The 14,092-nt window shown below is 38.0% G+C and overlaps 1 protein-coding gene across 7 annotated transcripts in view; it reads left to right on the top strand.

Annotated features, from left to right (window-relative positions):
- Pde1a (phosphodiesterase 1A) overlaps window positions 1–13,572 on the top strand; it is a 277,056-nt gene extending 263,484 nt beyond the window's left edge. For 5 of the 7 annotated variants that reach the window (XM_036184584.1, XM_036184583.1, XM_036184581.1 and 2 more), the window contains exons 15-16: window positions 8,920–9,036; window positions 11,027–13,572. In XM_036184584.1, coding sequence (XP_036040477.1) covers window positions 8,920–8,993 — 74 coding nt within the window. In that variant the 3' untranslated portion in view covers window positions 8,994–9,036; window positions 11,027–13,572. The remainder of the gene's footprint in view (window positions 1–8,919; window positions 9,037–11,026) is intronic. The other 2 variants (XM_036184580.1, XM_036184579.1) reach the window with 2 other exon arrangements.
- The last annotated feature ends 520 nt before the right edge of the window (window positions 13,573–14,092 follow it).

The raw sequence follows: 14,092 nt of genomic DNA, 5'->3' as shown, positions 1-14,092 counted from the left end.
GAGCCTAGGCAGGAGAATCTCAAGTTCAAACCAAAACCTGGCCTCCAAAGCACAATTAAGGTCAGCCTAGAGTAATCAGGCAAGCTCTTTCTCAAAGTAATCAGTGGTGGAATGCTTACCTGGTATAAACCAAACCCCAAGTTCAGTGCCCAGTATAACAACAACCACAAAATAAATAACAAAATCAAAACTGTAAGCTGGACCCTTTCTTTAGCTTGAGAACTGGACTGGTGATTATTTGAGGAGGTTTTCATTAAATTTTATTGATATCTAGAATATTCTATGAAGGTAATGAGATACAGAGGCCATGAATTACACAGTGACATCTGTTTACCACTCTGGAGGTAGGATTTACTTAGGAGGGTATTGTGATCCACATTACCCTCTGTGTTTGGTTAAGTTGATAGAAAATACAAGGAAGAGAAAACCCAGAGACATCGCTCCCTAAAGACTAAGACAATAACTTTGATGGTAGTTTGGTGGAGATGTAGTGCAACACCTACAATTTATTTTAAATCACTGCACTTTCATCATTAGAGCAACCCTTTCACATGATTCTGTAGAGGTCACAGATTCCATCACTGTCAATCCACAAACTACTTCATAGCTAATTGCTTAAAGTGCTTTTATTTTAAAGCATGAATTTACAAATGTATTGCAAAAGGAACAACATACATGAGCATATAAGGAAAACAATTTCTTTCATCACCCCATTCAAAAATTGCATTTGAATGATGTTCTCCACATATCCTTTCAAATAACCCCTCCCCATAGTCAGCAAAGTTAGATAAGAATATATGCACAGGAGATAAATAAATGGCAAGGGAGTAATGTTATGAAAACACAAGGGTCTTCCTCATCTCAGGTATAGGGTAGCTGGGTGTATAGGACTGGTTTCTCTCTTGGCTGATCTGAGGACTCATGTACCAACCCTGTAAACATTCTAAGACTTGATGTAATAAAACAAAGTTAGTAGAAACAACTGCTATAAAAACAAAACTTTGGGAGATATTCTGTAGTTTCAATTCAATTCCATGTATGACTCAGTAAAGCAGTTTTTACAGAACAGCACAAGGTCCATCTTGTGGTTGCTAGAATTTAGATCAGGCATTTCACCAGGATTTGCAGAATTTTCTTCCATGTCTGATCCACATTTGCTAAAACTTGTGTATCCCAGTCTCATAATGACTATAAGTGATTTTAGCTTTCACAAGATCAATGAAAGAAGAGGGTGATGGGAAAAAAAAAAACAATAAAATTTGGGAAAAACAGATACGCACATGATTTCCTGAGTCCCCTCCTCCCAAGTTGAGAAGACACAGTGTTAACTCCCCATAAAAATGCGTGTTGACCTTTAACACCAACAGCCAGGCTGCCTGCAGTCTCTGGGTTAGAGACAAGACATTACTCTGGCTGTGGCTCCAGATCACTGAGAACTGCAGTAGGTGATCTGGTCTGAGCAGAGAGTTGAAGAATTTTTCAAAACAAAATGACAGCATTTACACATAGTTATTTCTTGAGAGAACCACACACAGATGGATGAGTTTTAACATTAATGACCTACGTCTCCTAGCAGTCCCGGTATGTTATTACCTCTCCACACATTAGCATCTCTTTCCTTGGAAATTCTCAGAAGGTATAGGTCTTGTATGAGTCTTGGATTTTTTAAAACCTTTTTAGAACTTTATTGAGAGAGAGAGATTGAGAGAGAGAGAGAGAGAGAGAGAGAGAGAGAGAGAGAGAGAGAGAGAGAGAGAAAGGACCAGAGAAACAGAGACCACACAGAGGGAAGAGAGCAGAAAGAGAAAAAGAAAAAGGCGAGTCTTGGATTTTTGCTGGATTGTTTTTTGAGTACTTTTTAGCTTATCTTTTACTACAGTGTTTTCAGCCAGGAGCGTTAGTGAAAATAGACTCCTATGGTTTTTGTTTTTGTTGTTGTTTGCTTTATTGTTTGTATGTTTGCTTTTAACAAAATGCCGCTCACATTGCTTGCTGTCAAACACCTCCACCATCCCCAAAGAACTGAGTTTGAAATCTTTTTAGATTTTCTTAGCATGGAAATGAAAAATATCACGTTTATTTCCTTCTTCTCATCTTGAAACTTTAAAGTAACATTTCTTTTCAGAAAACTAAGAATATTCTTGCTCTTTCAAGGAACTGCACACTTAGCTTGTGTGAGCAATATTTTCAGGTTTGTGAAGCAGCCAGTAGCTCTGGAGTAGAAGGCTCAGATCTGCCCCACACGTAGATGAAACTTTGGGCAAAATGAAATGGATTAAGTGGTAAGAAGTATGCCTCAGATGGACATTGGTGGCGCTCGCCTTTAATCAGCACTGGAGAGCCAGAGCCAGGTGGATCTCCATGAGTTCGAGGCCAGCCTGGGCTTCAAAGTGAGTTCCAGGAAAGGCACAAAGTTACACAGAGAAACCCTGTCTCGAAAAACAAAAAGAAGGAGGAGGAGGAGCAGGAGGAGGAGGAGCAGGAGGAGGAGGAGGAGCAGGAGGAGGAGGAGGAGGAGAAGGAGAAGTATGCCTCAATAAGCATAGATTTGGCATACCGTGGACATTCTCTGTGACTTCTGTCTTTGCCATTGCTGTGAATATTAACATCATTCTTACCAGTTTATGCTTTTGTGCCCTTTCTTACTCAGATTGTCCAGGATTTCATAAATTAAGACATATTGGTGCATTTGTAGATTTCATCAAGAACTTAAGATAGAAAAGTTATTGTGATTAACTACTCATAAGCATTTCTGAATTTAAAATTTAATTATATCATTATTATACCCATCTGGGAGCTTCATGGACCCAGGCTGGTCAGATGACTCAGTGGGTAAGAGCACTCACTGCCATCCATGCCTGATGACTCATGTCTGATCCCCAGAGTCCACATGGCGAAAGGGGAGATTCCTGTAAGTTGTCTTGTGACCTCTATATGCCCCTGTCCCAAGTAAGTAAATACATACACACACATATAATTTTATGCTGTAGATAATTAGTAAGCTTACAGATGTGAATTCATCATTGGATTTTACATTCTGATACTTTTTAAGAGTAGCAGTTTGGGAAATGGTTCTTTATGGTAGTAACACTGTGTTATGAAGTACCACACTGACATCAAACCCCTCATTTTTTACTTTCAAAATTTGGGCAATTGTGTTTGCATGTTTCTGTTATGCCTCTCCCATTAAAGATGTGATTCCTATGCACCCCCACCCCCACATTCCCAGCTAATCTCCATGTAGAGGAGAATGTGACTCCATGACTCCTATTTAGAATAGGTCACAGCAGTTATTTTCTTTTTCAGGATTGTCTGTTACAAAACCAAGTTTAGTTATATTCACCAGTCTACACACTTAGGCACAGAAATAGATTGCTACACTGATATAACTAGGCATTTTAAAATTTAAAACAAAGGAATCTGCTTCTTTAACAAACTGAAATTTAAATAGCAAATTCAGCTTATCAGAGTACTTCCAGCACAACCAAAACATTTCCACCCTTTGCACATTATTTATTTATTTATTTTAATTCAAATTATTTTTGTTTTTTTAATTTTTTGTATGTTTGGAGATTATAATACAATCACATCATTTTTTATAACTTAATTTAATTTTACATATCAGCCATGGATTCCCCTGTCTTTCCCCCTCCTGGGCCCTCCCCCTGCCTTCCCCCCAGCCCACCCCCCCCATTCCCATCTCCTCCAGAGCAAAGACTCCCCTGGGGATTCAGCTCAACCTGGTAGATGCAGTCCAGTTTGAATTCCTGAAACTGATTTAGATGAATGTACATAAAACCAATAACACAGACAACTGTTCTGCCTATAAAAGATAAAGAAAAGATAAAAATATTAGCATAACTTTCAGACTCAAATTTTAGCCTATCATTTTATTCTGATAAAAATTAAGTTTCCCAGTCCTATATGTGATTCCCAAACATTCCTGGGAGTGGAGTCTTCCCTGGAGCACAGTTGACCTACCAGGGATCACACCCTTAAAGAAAACCAACACTGCTCCAGCTGTTCTCAAGTGCCCACAATACCTAGGCTCAGGGAGGGACTTTGTACCAACCTCCCTTCTCCTCATGCTGGGATATTTTTCTGGCTTGAGCTCGCACATGATTTTTCACACTATCGCAATCTCTGTGATATGTCCAGCAACAGTGGGAGTGTAAACTTATGCAGCCATTATGGAAATCAGTGTGGAGGTTCATAAAAAAGCTACCAATAGACCTACTGCATAATTAAGCTATACAACTTGGGCATATTCCAAAAGGACCACAGAGATACTTGCTCACAAATGTCCCCTGCTACTCTCTTAGCCTGTAGCACTGTAATGGATACAGTGCAGATGTCCTCCACTGATGAATGGATAATGAACATGTGATGCATTCTCACTACAGAGATGACAGTCCACTGTTAAGAAAAATGAAATTATGAGACTTTCAGAGAAATGAATGGAACTGGAAACAATCATCATCAGTGAGGTAAACCAGACCCAGGAACACAGGCATTACATGCTTTCTTTCACATGTGGATGGTAGCTTTGACATTCTAGATATGTGTCTTTTATTGGAATTACCCATAGAGGTTAGGAAAATAGTAAGGGGCCCTGGAGGGAGGAATCTTTCCAAATGGAGGAGATCAAGAACAGTGTGGAATAAAGAGGAGTAAAGGAACAGGAAGGGTCAAATGCAGGGGTGGGTAGAGGAGGCTATGGACAACTAACACTAAAGCCCTTCTGAAAAGCCATATGGAAGCCTACTACTGCAGAAATTTCCTAAAATATACACATATACACATATAACAAGAGTTTAAATGGAGGTACTATATAACATAGGGATAGTGCCCCGACTAGACACCACGTGTTGGCAAATAAAACCCCACAATTGGTTGCCTCCTTTTGACTCTTCAACCAATGGAATCTTATAGTCCTTCAAATATTATAGGCTATTTCCAATATTGTTGGTTACCATCCAGGACTCAATGGTAAGGCCATTTGGCAATTTATTAATTTGAAGTTTATGTACCACTTTATGAAATAACATATTTGTGTTACTCAAGTTCCTCGTCTCTGTGACAAAAGTTCTGGGGAAAATAATCCTCAGAGCAGGATTTATTTTGGCTCAGTTTCAGATGTTCAGCCCCTGGCTGGCTGTCTCCTTAGAGAGTCAGGGTAAACTTTACCATTAATTCTTATGAAAATGACAAAGAAGCTTACATCTTCCAAAATATAATGGCATAGAGTAAATAAGCCAATTCAAAGAATTACAAGTTGGGGATTAAAAATAAAAGGAGAGCTAGAACCAAAGCAAAACCAAAACCCAAGAGAAAAAATGCTAAATTCTATAGCTTTATATCTGATTTCTGAGGAACACATTGAAATGTATAAAGCCCTGTTCTTATACCCTTGGTAATTTGGTCTCTCTTTGGGATTGGCTCTACTTACTGCCTAAAACTTTCCTTAGTACATGTTTCGTGTTCCTGACATCTCTAACTTCTTAGAGTCTTCAAAACATGTTTATCTTCATTCTCACTGTCTCAGACATTACACTTTGAGGGCCAGCACCTAAGGACTTCAACCATGCCACACTGCACGCACTTGTCAATCCTCCATGATCCCTAAACTCCTCTATTCTACATGCTTGCAAAGCTATTGTCATATGGACAAAGCAGAGATTTGCTATCAGCTCAGGAAGTAGCTAGGGTCCCATGAACTATGTCTGCAGAAGTCTGAGTCCTGAGTGATGAGCCAAGTGAAACACTTCCCCAGGTCACCCTAAGCTAGAAGAACACTCTAAAATGTTCAATTAATCTTTCAATTAAGTTTATGTCTTTAGACCTTTGACCTGCTCAAGATACCATTCTTATTCTGTGGTCTCAGTACAAAATATTTGATGGTGGTGGCTTCTTGTTACTCATATTGTTAATCTTATCCCTCCTCATTCTCCTTGTTTCTTATTTTTCCTTTCTCTTAATTTTGCAGTACTGAGGATTGGATCTAGGGTGTTGTATATGTTAGTTCTGCCTCTCTGTTACATCTCAAGTTCTTTGACAGCTTCTTTCTAATTTTCCTATCTCCTTAGCAAACACACCTTCCTTGATCTCAACTTTGAACATATTAATTTTCTGGGAAATTTTTAAGTTTTTATAGTCCTTCAGATTTGATTTTTTTCTAGGTTTCAATGTAAAGAGGCTAAAAGCAGCTAGCAATATTTAAACTACAGACTAAATGCATTGAAATTTCTTCTGTTCATTTTTAAAGTTAATTTCCTACAAAAATCTTAGGGCACAACCAGAATGTAGACAAGTTCTTCACAGTGTAGCACACATGGTTTCTATCACACACCAAAGAATATTCATTTCTGTCTGAAAGCTTATGAGTACTCTTTATGTTCTTCATTCCTATTGGCATTTTCTCTCCCAACTTCTCACTAGAATCTCTTGTTAATGTGTGCCTACATCCCTGTAGATCTCTTCCACCTCATAGTTTTGCTCTGTTCCAAACTCACCCTTACAAACCAGTACAGTCTTCTTCTAACTCACACTGTTGGGAATAGTCAAAGTCCTGGCTCCCCTTCTCTGATACCAATTTTCTTTGTCAGCCAGTGTTTCACTCCCATATATAAAAAGGAAAAGTTTATTGAGTCATTATTTCAGCAATTTTAGTCCAAGGTCAATTAAATTGTTAGTTTGGGCTGAGGTAACACAAAATATATGGTAGTAGTATATGCAGTTAGTCCTTGTCATTCACAGAATTACCAAAGAGGTACATGTAATGCCACTGTGTGTCACTATATCCCCTTACTATGCTGACATTGTATTGCAGTATAAATGGAATTCTTTCTGAACTATATGTATTTTATTTATATATTTTATTTTACAAAGAAAAACATACATCTGATCAGACTATAAGAAGGGGCCAGATCACATTAGGAAAGTCTGAAAGCTTGGATTCCATGGATGGTTTCCAAGTTCTTTTACACAGACCAGCCTTCAACTGAGCAGGTTATTTAAAATGACTGAAATGAAGGCTCCCAGTTATTTCCTCCTTCCTGAAAGGATGACGTCAAATGATATGCCTAAGCGTGACTTATAAATAAAATACCCAAATGAATTACAAAGGATTCTTGCGACTAAAGATGTACTTAAAATAATGTGATTTAGATATATGAGGCCTGTAATTTTCACGAGCAATCCAGCTTCAATGAAATCATTTGGTGTGTGTGTGTGTGTGTGTGTATGTGTGCATGTAAACACCAGAACCTTACAGTTTGGAAGAAGGATACTTACTCCTTTGGTACTGCCAAAGTATGGGCTTGGTCATAATACTTCCTGCTTTTCTAATTGCACACACTATCTCTCTTAGATGTTATTTGCTCATCGTTACAAGATTTGTCTTTTTCAATTGCTGCATTGTTGCTATTTTATTATTTTGCCCATCTTCCATTTTTTTAATGATAACATTTCACTAGAGATAAAATTATTTGGTTGAAGTAGACTTTAGTGTCCTTACACGTTGTAAAATGTTCTTTCCAATTTTTTTATGAGATAAATATTTATGCCACTTTCTGTTAAGTCCTTCCATTCTTTTCACTGCTGTTCCTCCTTTTTAGTGAAGCCTGTTTGGTCATCTTCTGGTCTTAAATAAGCATGGTCTTAAATAACAGACTATGGAGACTGAAGTTTACACCAAGGCTCCAAGATGATAAATGTCAGAGAACAAACCAAGCTGTAAGGAACAGTGTCGAAGAAGATTCAGAACCCAGTTGTAAACTTTTTAGTCTCAGTTCAAATAAACGGAATATTAAATTGCTGAAAATAGAAATGAGTTTGTGAAGAAAATTCCATGCATGAGATCCCTACAATAGAGATGAAGAATTGCTTCCTCCTCCCCAAAATAAATGGAAGGAAGTTTCCCGGGAAAGAGAGAGTTTGTAGTTCAGGGCATACTGGAAATGGAAATGAATCTTACCTGAGAGAGTGAAGGGTTAAGTGAGCCAATGGGGAGAAGACTGAAATGTTCCTCTAGTGCATTTTGGGAGCCAATGCCTCAATGAAGGTTGCATGTGAACATATTTGAATGTAACAAGAGCTGGAGATAGAGCAGCAACTTTCTGGGGAGTTGTAAGGCATACAGCTGTTCTTATTCTGTGAACATCTGGGATGAAGAATCCAGCCAGGATCCTTAGTGAGAAGTATCTGAACACATCACCCACGAACTCGCAGGACAAAGAGTCAGTCTTTGACATACCTGCCCTGTCCATCGAGTGTAAATGGTACTACTGCATTGGTCCTGGTCCTGGAAGCACTTGGGCCTCCATTTATGTTTATCTGAACTTCATGATTCAATTTTTGATCAATTCTCTTCAATGTCTTAGGAAGCATTCGAATGGTTTCCACACTAGTGCTCTCCTTATCTTCAGGGTTTATATAAAGCTGGAGTTTACATAACATTCTAAGACTATAAATTCCATTAATTTGTTTTGGCAGTCTATTTTATCTGGAACTTTACTAGTCTCTCATATTCATTTAATTTGTTTTAAGTTCATAGCAGCTAATCAGTCAGTGGTTAAAGACATTGGCCATTAGGATTTGTTTAAACTTAGTTTCAGTAAAAGAAATATCCACAAAAATCATGTAGCCCCACGTGTGATTTCATAGATGCTTCTCTCATGTGTTTCATTTCTGTGTTCCCAGACTAAGCTGCAACTTCAAAGGTTAAATAACCATGAGAAGACATGTTGTTGCATTCTGTAAACTCACAGGCTGGAAAGACAAGCAGCATCCTCAGAGAAACGCACTGGAGAATCTATAATGAAACCCACCCTTCCTCATCTCATGAAGTGCTAGCTCCTGGCATGCTAGTTTCCCCCAAAGGCTAATTTTGTTTTCCCTGTTTGTTGTTTGATGTTTTAGGTGAACTTGATCTTCATAAGAACGTGGAAGACTTAGGAAATGCTGAAGAAAAGCATGCTGACACACATCCATAGGTCTGAACAAACTTTAAGAGTTCAGTTGTTTTAAACGTAAGAGGTAATCTTACTTTTCAGACCAATAAAAACACCTAATTTCTAACATCATTAGAGATAAGGGACCTCATTTAAATATTCTACTATGTTTTTAAAATATGACTTTCTTTCATCAACTAAATTTAAAATATCAACATGATTTTTATTTATTGAGATTAAAGTTTTAATACTTTAAGGATAGTAAGCTATATTTTATAGGGTTTGTGAGGAAGATTCCAGTAAAGAAATATCTACAATGGGAGAAGACAGAGAATTACTTTTTCTTCGACATATGGGAACTATTTATATGCTGATTTCTATTTTCATTTTATACAGAAAATGTGACTGTTTGTTCCTGATGATAAACACAAATATCATGTTTGGTAGAAATCTATAGACAATCATGGTACTTTGAAAATTCGCCTCTAGGACTTGCTTTCAGTCTGCCAGATTGATAACTCTAGGAATGATGCTGTAGAGATATGAAGTTTTAATGAGATGATATATTAATATTGATGTCCATTAAAAAAGAACTACTGCCTTGGAAGGACACACAAGAAACAGCAAATTAGAAAGGACACCAGATATGGTGCAGATGTCTTAAAGTTGACAAGAAAATGCATATGAACCAAATCCCAAGTGTTGTGAGGAGTACTGAAGTTGGTGTAGTAAGGGGGCAAGGGGAAAGGCTGAAGATGCCATACCACACCCTTGAGATGTTGCCATTGCCTCTTCAGATGCTAGCTTGAAAGAGTTAAGATGTGATTTGGCTTTTAAGGTCATTCTTCAATATTTGTGCAAAGATTCTCACTGGTGAAAATCTTAGATATGTTACGTCAAGTATCCCATGGTGGTTGTGATTCCTGTTTTACACAAGAAGCTTGGAAATAAATCAAATCGCCAAGTGGCTTTTTAGCATTTCATGCCTATCTCTATGTTTAATACTGATAGTAACAGTTATAATGACTCTCCACATTCCACACAGGTTGCACATTTATTACCTTTAGAGATCTTGGTCATCTAAGGTGAATATGATCAAAATACATTGCATGAAATTCTCAAAGAATTAATAAAATAAGAGTGCTATTTTAAAAGATGAATTATTAGGTCCTGCTGATGCCTGACAGAACTTTAAAGTATATTTTCAAGAAAACAAAGACAGTAGATTATTATAGATACTTTAAGTAACAAAAAGTTCTGTTGGAATGTAACTATCATAAAAAAAAAACTGACTAAAGCATAATTAAGCAAAATTTTTACCAATAGGACATTTGCAACCCAGTGTTTACTATATATCATCACACACACACACACACACACCACACACACACACACACACACACACACACACACACACACACACACTGACAGAAAACCTTCTGAGTCAGCATTTTTAAACATTTATGGTATAGGTCTACAATATTTATGAACATTTTCCCAAGATGTATGTAGGGAATACATGATAACAGTGTGTTTACTGAAATGACTGTTCAGTGTATGAAAAAGACCTACTGCAATTGGAAACTGCAAACACAGACATGTAGAGCAGATATAGGAAGGAATTATAATTCAGATAAACCAATTGCTAGTCATAGCGGTAAATCTTTTACTTCTGGTAGAGTGCATAAGTCGTATGTGAAATGCCTACTCAGTGGCAGACACCTATGTAGACTAAATTGATGTTTTCTATCTCTTCCTGATTTATTTTTAATTGCCCAGACTTGTATTTATTGCCTGCAACATGTTTTGAAGCCTGTAGTCTTCATGGAATGATTAAATTAAACCAAATATTAAATGTATAATCTTTCATACTTATCACTTTTCGGTGGCTAGGGGAAAAGCTGATCTCAACATTTTTCAAGATTATAATACATTATTATTTACTGTAACTTGTAAATACATCTTTTGAGTTTATTTCTGTGATCTAACTGAAATTTTGTGTTTTCTAACCAACATCTACCCAGCGTATCATCCCATCCCTTCTCTGATCTCATTTTCATTTGATTTTATTTCAGGGATTGAAAACAGCATGAAAACCATGCAAAGTCCTTGACTTTCTAAAATATTATACTCTCCTCTTTGAACATAGAGTTGGCTCAGGCCAGTTTAGTGGACTCCTCTGTAAGGAATAAGAGCATACATTTCAATCGAGTAACTGGGCAAAGAAGTACCGTGAATTGTGACTAGGATTCTGGCCACTGTTTCTGCCACTGTTTTCCCCCATAATTCGGTCATCTTCAATCAAGCCAGAAAATCTAACACTGAAAGTCGGACAGTTTCAAACCTTTGTCACGTTTAATTTGTGTAGAAGATAACCCATTTCCCAGTGTGCTTCTTGCACTGTGTTGTTCAGAGTGCTGCTACAACATCATTTTAAATGGAGGTGGGGTGGGGTGGGAAGCAAAGGAATAGCAAATCCAAATGATGGAAAAATGGGGTTTTCTTGCACTGGTGGTGTGGTAAGACTGCCTTCTTTTAAATGCGTGGGAACAGACGGAGAATCGAGGTTACTCAGTTGTTCACGAAGTCCCAGCAAGACCGACCATGAGAGCTGCCACACAGTGACTGGATGTACACCTCACTGTGTTTCTGGCTGGGAAGCTAAAGTGCTACCTTCCCCTGAAGTCAGAGGATCGTCCTGCAACCATCCCTGTGGTTCTAAGGCACTAATGTATCACTCCTGTGCGTGGCCACATTGCAGGTCACAGCTTGCTCTAGGTCTACAGTAGCAAGGAGCATCAGCCATTGCAGGAGACAGGCACTTGAGGGGAAAGCAGATTTTCCTTCTGGGATTTGATCCCACTAGAATATAAGAATATATTACAGGCTGAAGGATAAGAGATGAGAGAGAGAGAGAGAGAGAGAGAGAGAGAGAGAGAGAGAGAGAGAGAGAGTGTGTGTGTGTGTGTGTGTGTGTGTGTGATGTAAGTGCATGTATTCATGCCCAGTCATGTATATGGAAATGGAAACCCATGCTTTTCTGTACAGCTAACATTATTTGATGTAACTTTTTAATTTTACTGAACAGAAATGAACTGCAATCCTCAGAGACTCTGCTTCCTTGCCATGTTTTGCCTGAGCATGTGTGAAGCCTTTCCTTGCCTAAGGGCCTTTACTTGTTTTGGCTAACAAGAATGGTCAAGCCCAATTAGAGATTGTAGCTTTTCTTTGTACATACCTTTCAGGGATGGTGAGCGTCATGAAAGGTGGAAATTGGATGGAAAGAATCAGAAGTGACTGTCAACAAATAATATGCAGAAGGTTTTGTCCATCCTAATGAGTTGCTTCTTGCACCTGCTTCCTGCCCCCCAGGTTCCACAAGGCTAAGCAGTATTTCAGAGAAGGACATGACCAGAAGCTTCTAAGCCCCAAGCCTAAGTAGTGAGGTCTTTATAACTCACAACTTAGATCTACTTTAATGTGTAAGCCATATTCTCTATGCATATTTAGTATGCATTATTGTAATTTAAGACACATTTGTGTGTAGACTGTATAAAACGCTTTTAAATGTTCTGTGAATTAGATTCTTAGTGTTTGTATTGTCTGGATCTTGTGCTGAGCACAGCTAAGTAATTGTATCATAGACATTATAATGTGATGGATATTTTAAATGTCAGCAGCAAAGATTGATCTATAATAATGTGTTGAGAAGATTTATAGAAATATGCATCATAGCCTTTGTCCTTTGAAATGGACTTTTTATTTCTATTTATGGAGAAACTGTAACTACTACTCTTAATGTCTTCTTTTCTAAAAATTGAGATATTTACCGTCTAGAAAAATATTCTGCTTTTAAAGTAGAATCTGAGAGCCTAAGAAATTTAATTATTATTGTTCCTAATTGAGCCAGTTGTCTTTAAGTAAAGCTAGAATCTCTGGAAAGAAGAATACATTGTAACCCTGCTCTGCTCATGGCATAGAAAATATATTCACTTTATTCCTTTGATCTCCATGCTTTGTTAATATAAATGGAGGAATATACACATTGGTCAGTGTCTATGTGCTACCTGAAATGTCAAAGTTATGTGACTTACAGAGCACTGTGACTGGCTTGCAGGGGGACTTGGGGAGACACACTGTTCAGAGCTGTCACACTTACCCTTCTCCTCACCTCTCTCTCTCTTTCTATCTCCCTTCTCCCTAACTTGTCTCCTATTTTGCCTTTGGCCTTCCACACTCTTTCCTTCCTTCCTTCCTTCCTTCCTTCCTTCCTTCCTTCCTTCCTTCCTTCCTTCCTTGTTCTCTCTGCAAGACTACTCCTACTGGCCACTAATAAGCGGGGCTCAGACTGGAGGTCACATGTGCTGTCCCTCTGCAGATACTGGTGTGTGAGTCAACATTGTGAGGCAGGACTGTCTCCCTCCATAGGCTGCTGCAGCTGCTTTGCATTTTCACTCACAGCTACCCACCATATACTTGCAAGTTCATATGACTTTTCATGTAACCAGAACTTTACATTTTTAACATGGCAGCCTACAACTCTTGTGTTTTTATTATGCTGTAACTCTCTGTATTTCCTACTATACATGATTGCTAAATAAATCACATTTGATGGAAAATATCCTGACCCATTTAGTATTCAATTTAATTTATTTTAGTGGATTATTGAAAGCTTGGGGAAATATAGAGAAACTGGGAGCAAACAAATAAACTGATTTATGTTTGTTCAGAACAAGACTTTGTTCTAGAAAGGAAATGATCCTTGATCATTATATCACTGGATGCAAATGCCTGGCTAAAAGCATAGCTCACATATACATATGGAAATGGGAGTCTCTTTTCTAGGAACCCCAAGTTTTATAGATGAGCCATCCCCACTGTAATTTATATAGAGTATTCAGAATGCCGCATGCTAAGGTAACCATTTCCATTCTAGGTGCTTCTAAGAAGAGAGATCAAGGAGGACATGTTCTTTCTGCAAGACCTTGGATGAAATGTGGCACAGCAGGGATTAGATGTTCACACTTTTGAAAATGCCTTGTCTGTACAGTAACTTCCAGAGTTAACCTCTAGGCTGTGCCTTGCCCTGATATGTAAAATTCCCCTGAGAGGGGAATAACTCTTTATCTAAGCACAATAAA

The sequence above is a fragment of the Onychomys torridus genome, chromosome 4, assembly GCF_903995425.1.
Source record: "Onychomys torridus chromosome 4, mOncTor1.1, whole genome shotgun sequence".
In the NCBI taxonomy this organism is placed as follows: Eukaryota; Metazoa; Chordata; class Mammalia; order Rodentia; family Cricetidae; genus Onychomys; species Onychomys torridus.
The sequence above is the reverse complement of the archived record's forward strand: the minus strand, read 5'-3'. Positions and strand labels throughout refer to the sequence as shown.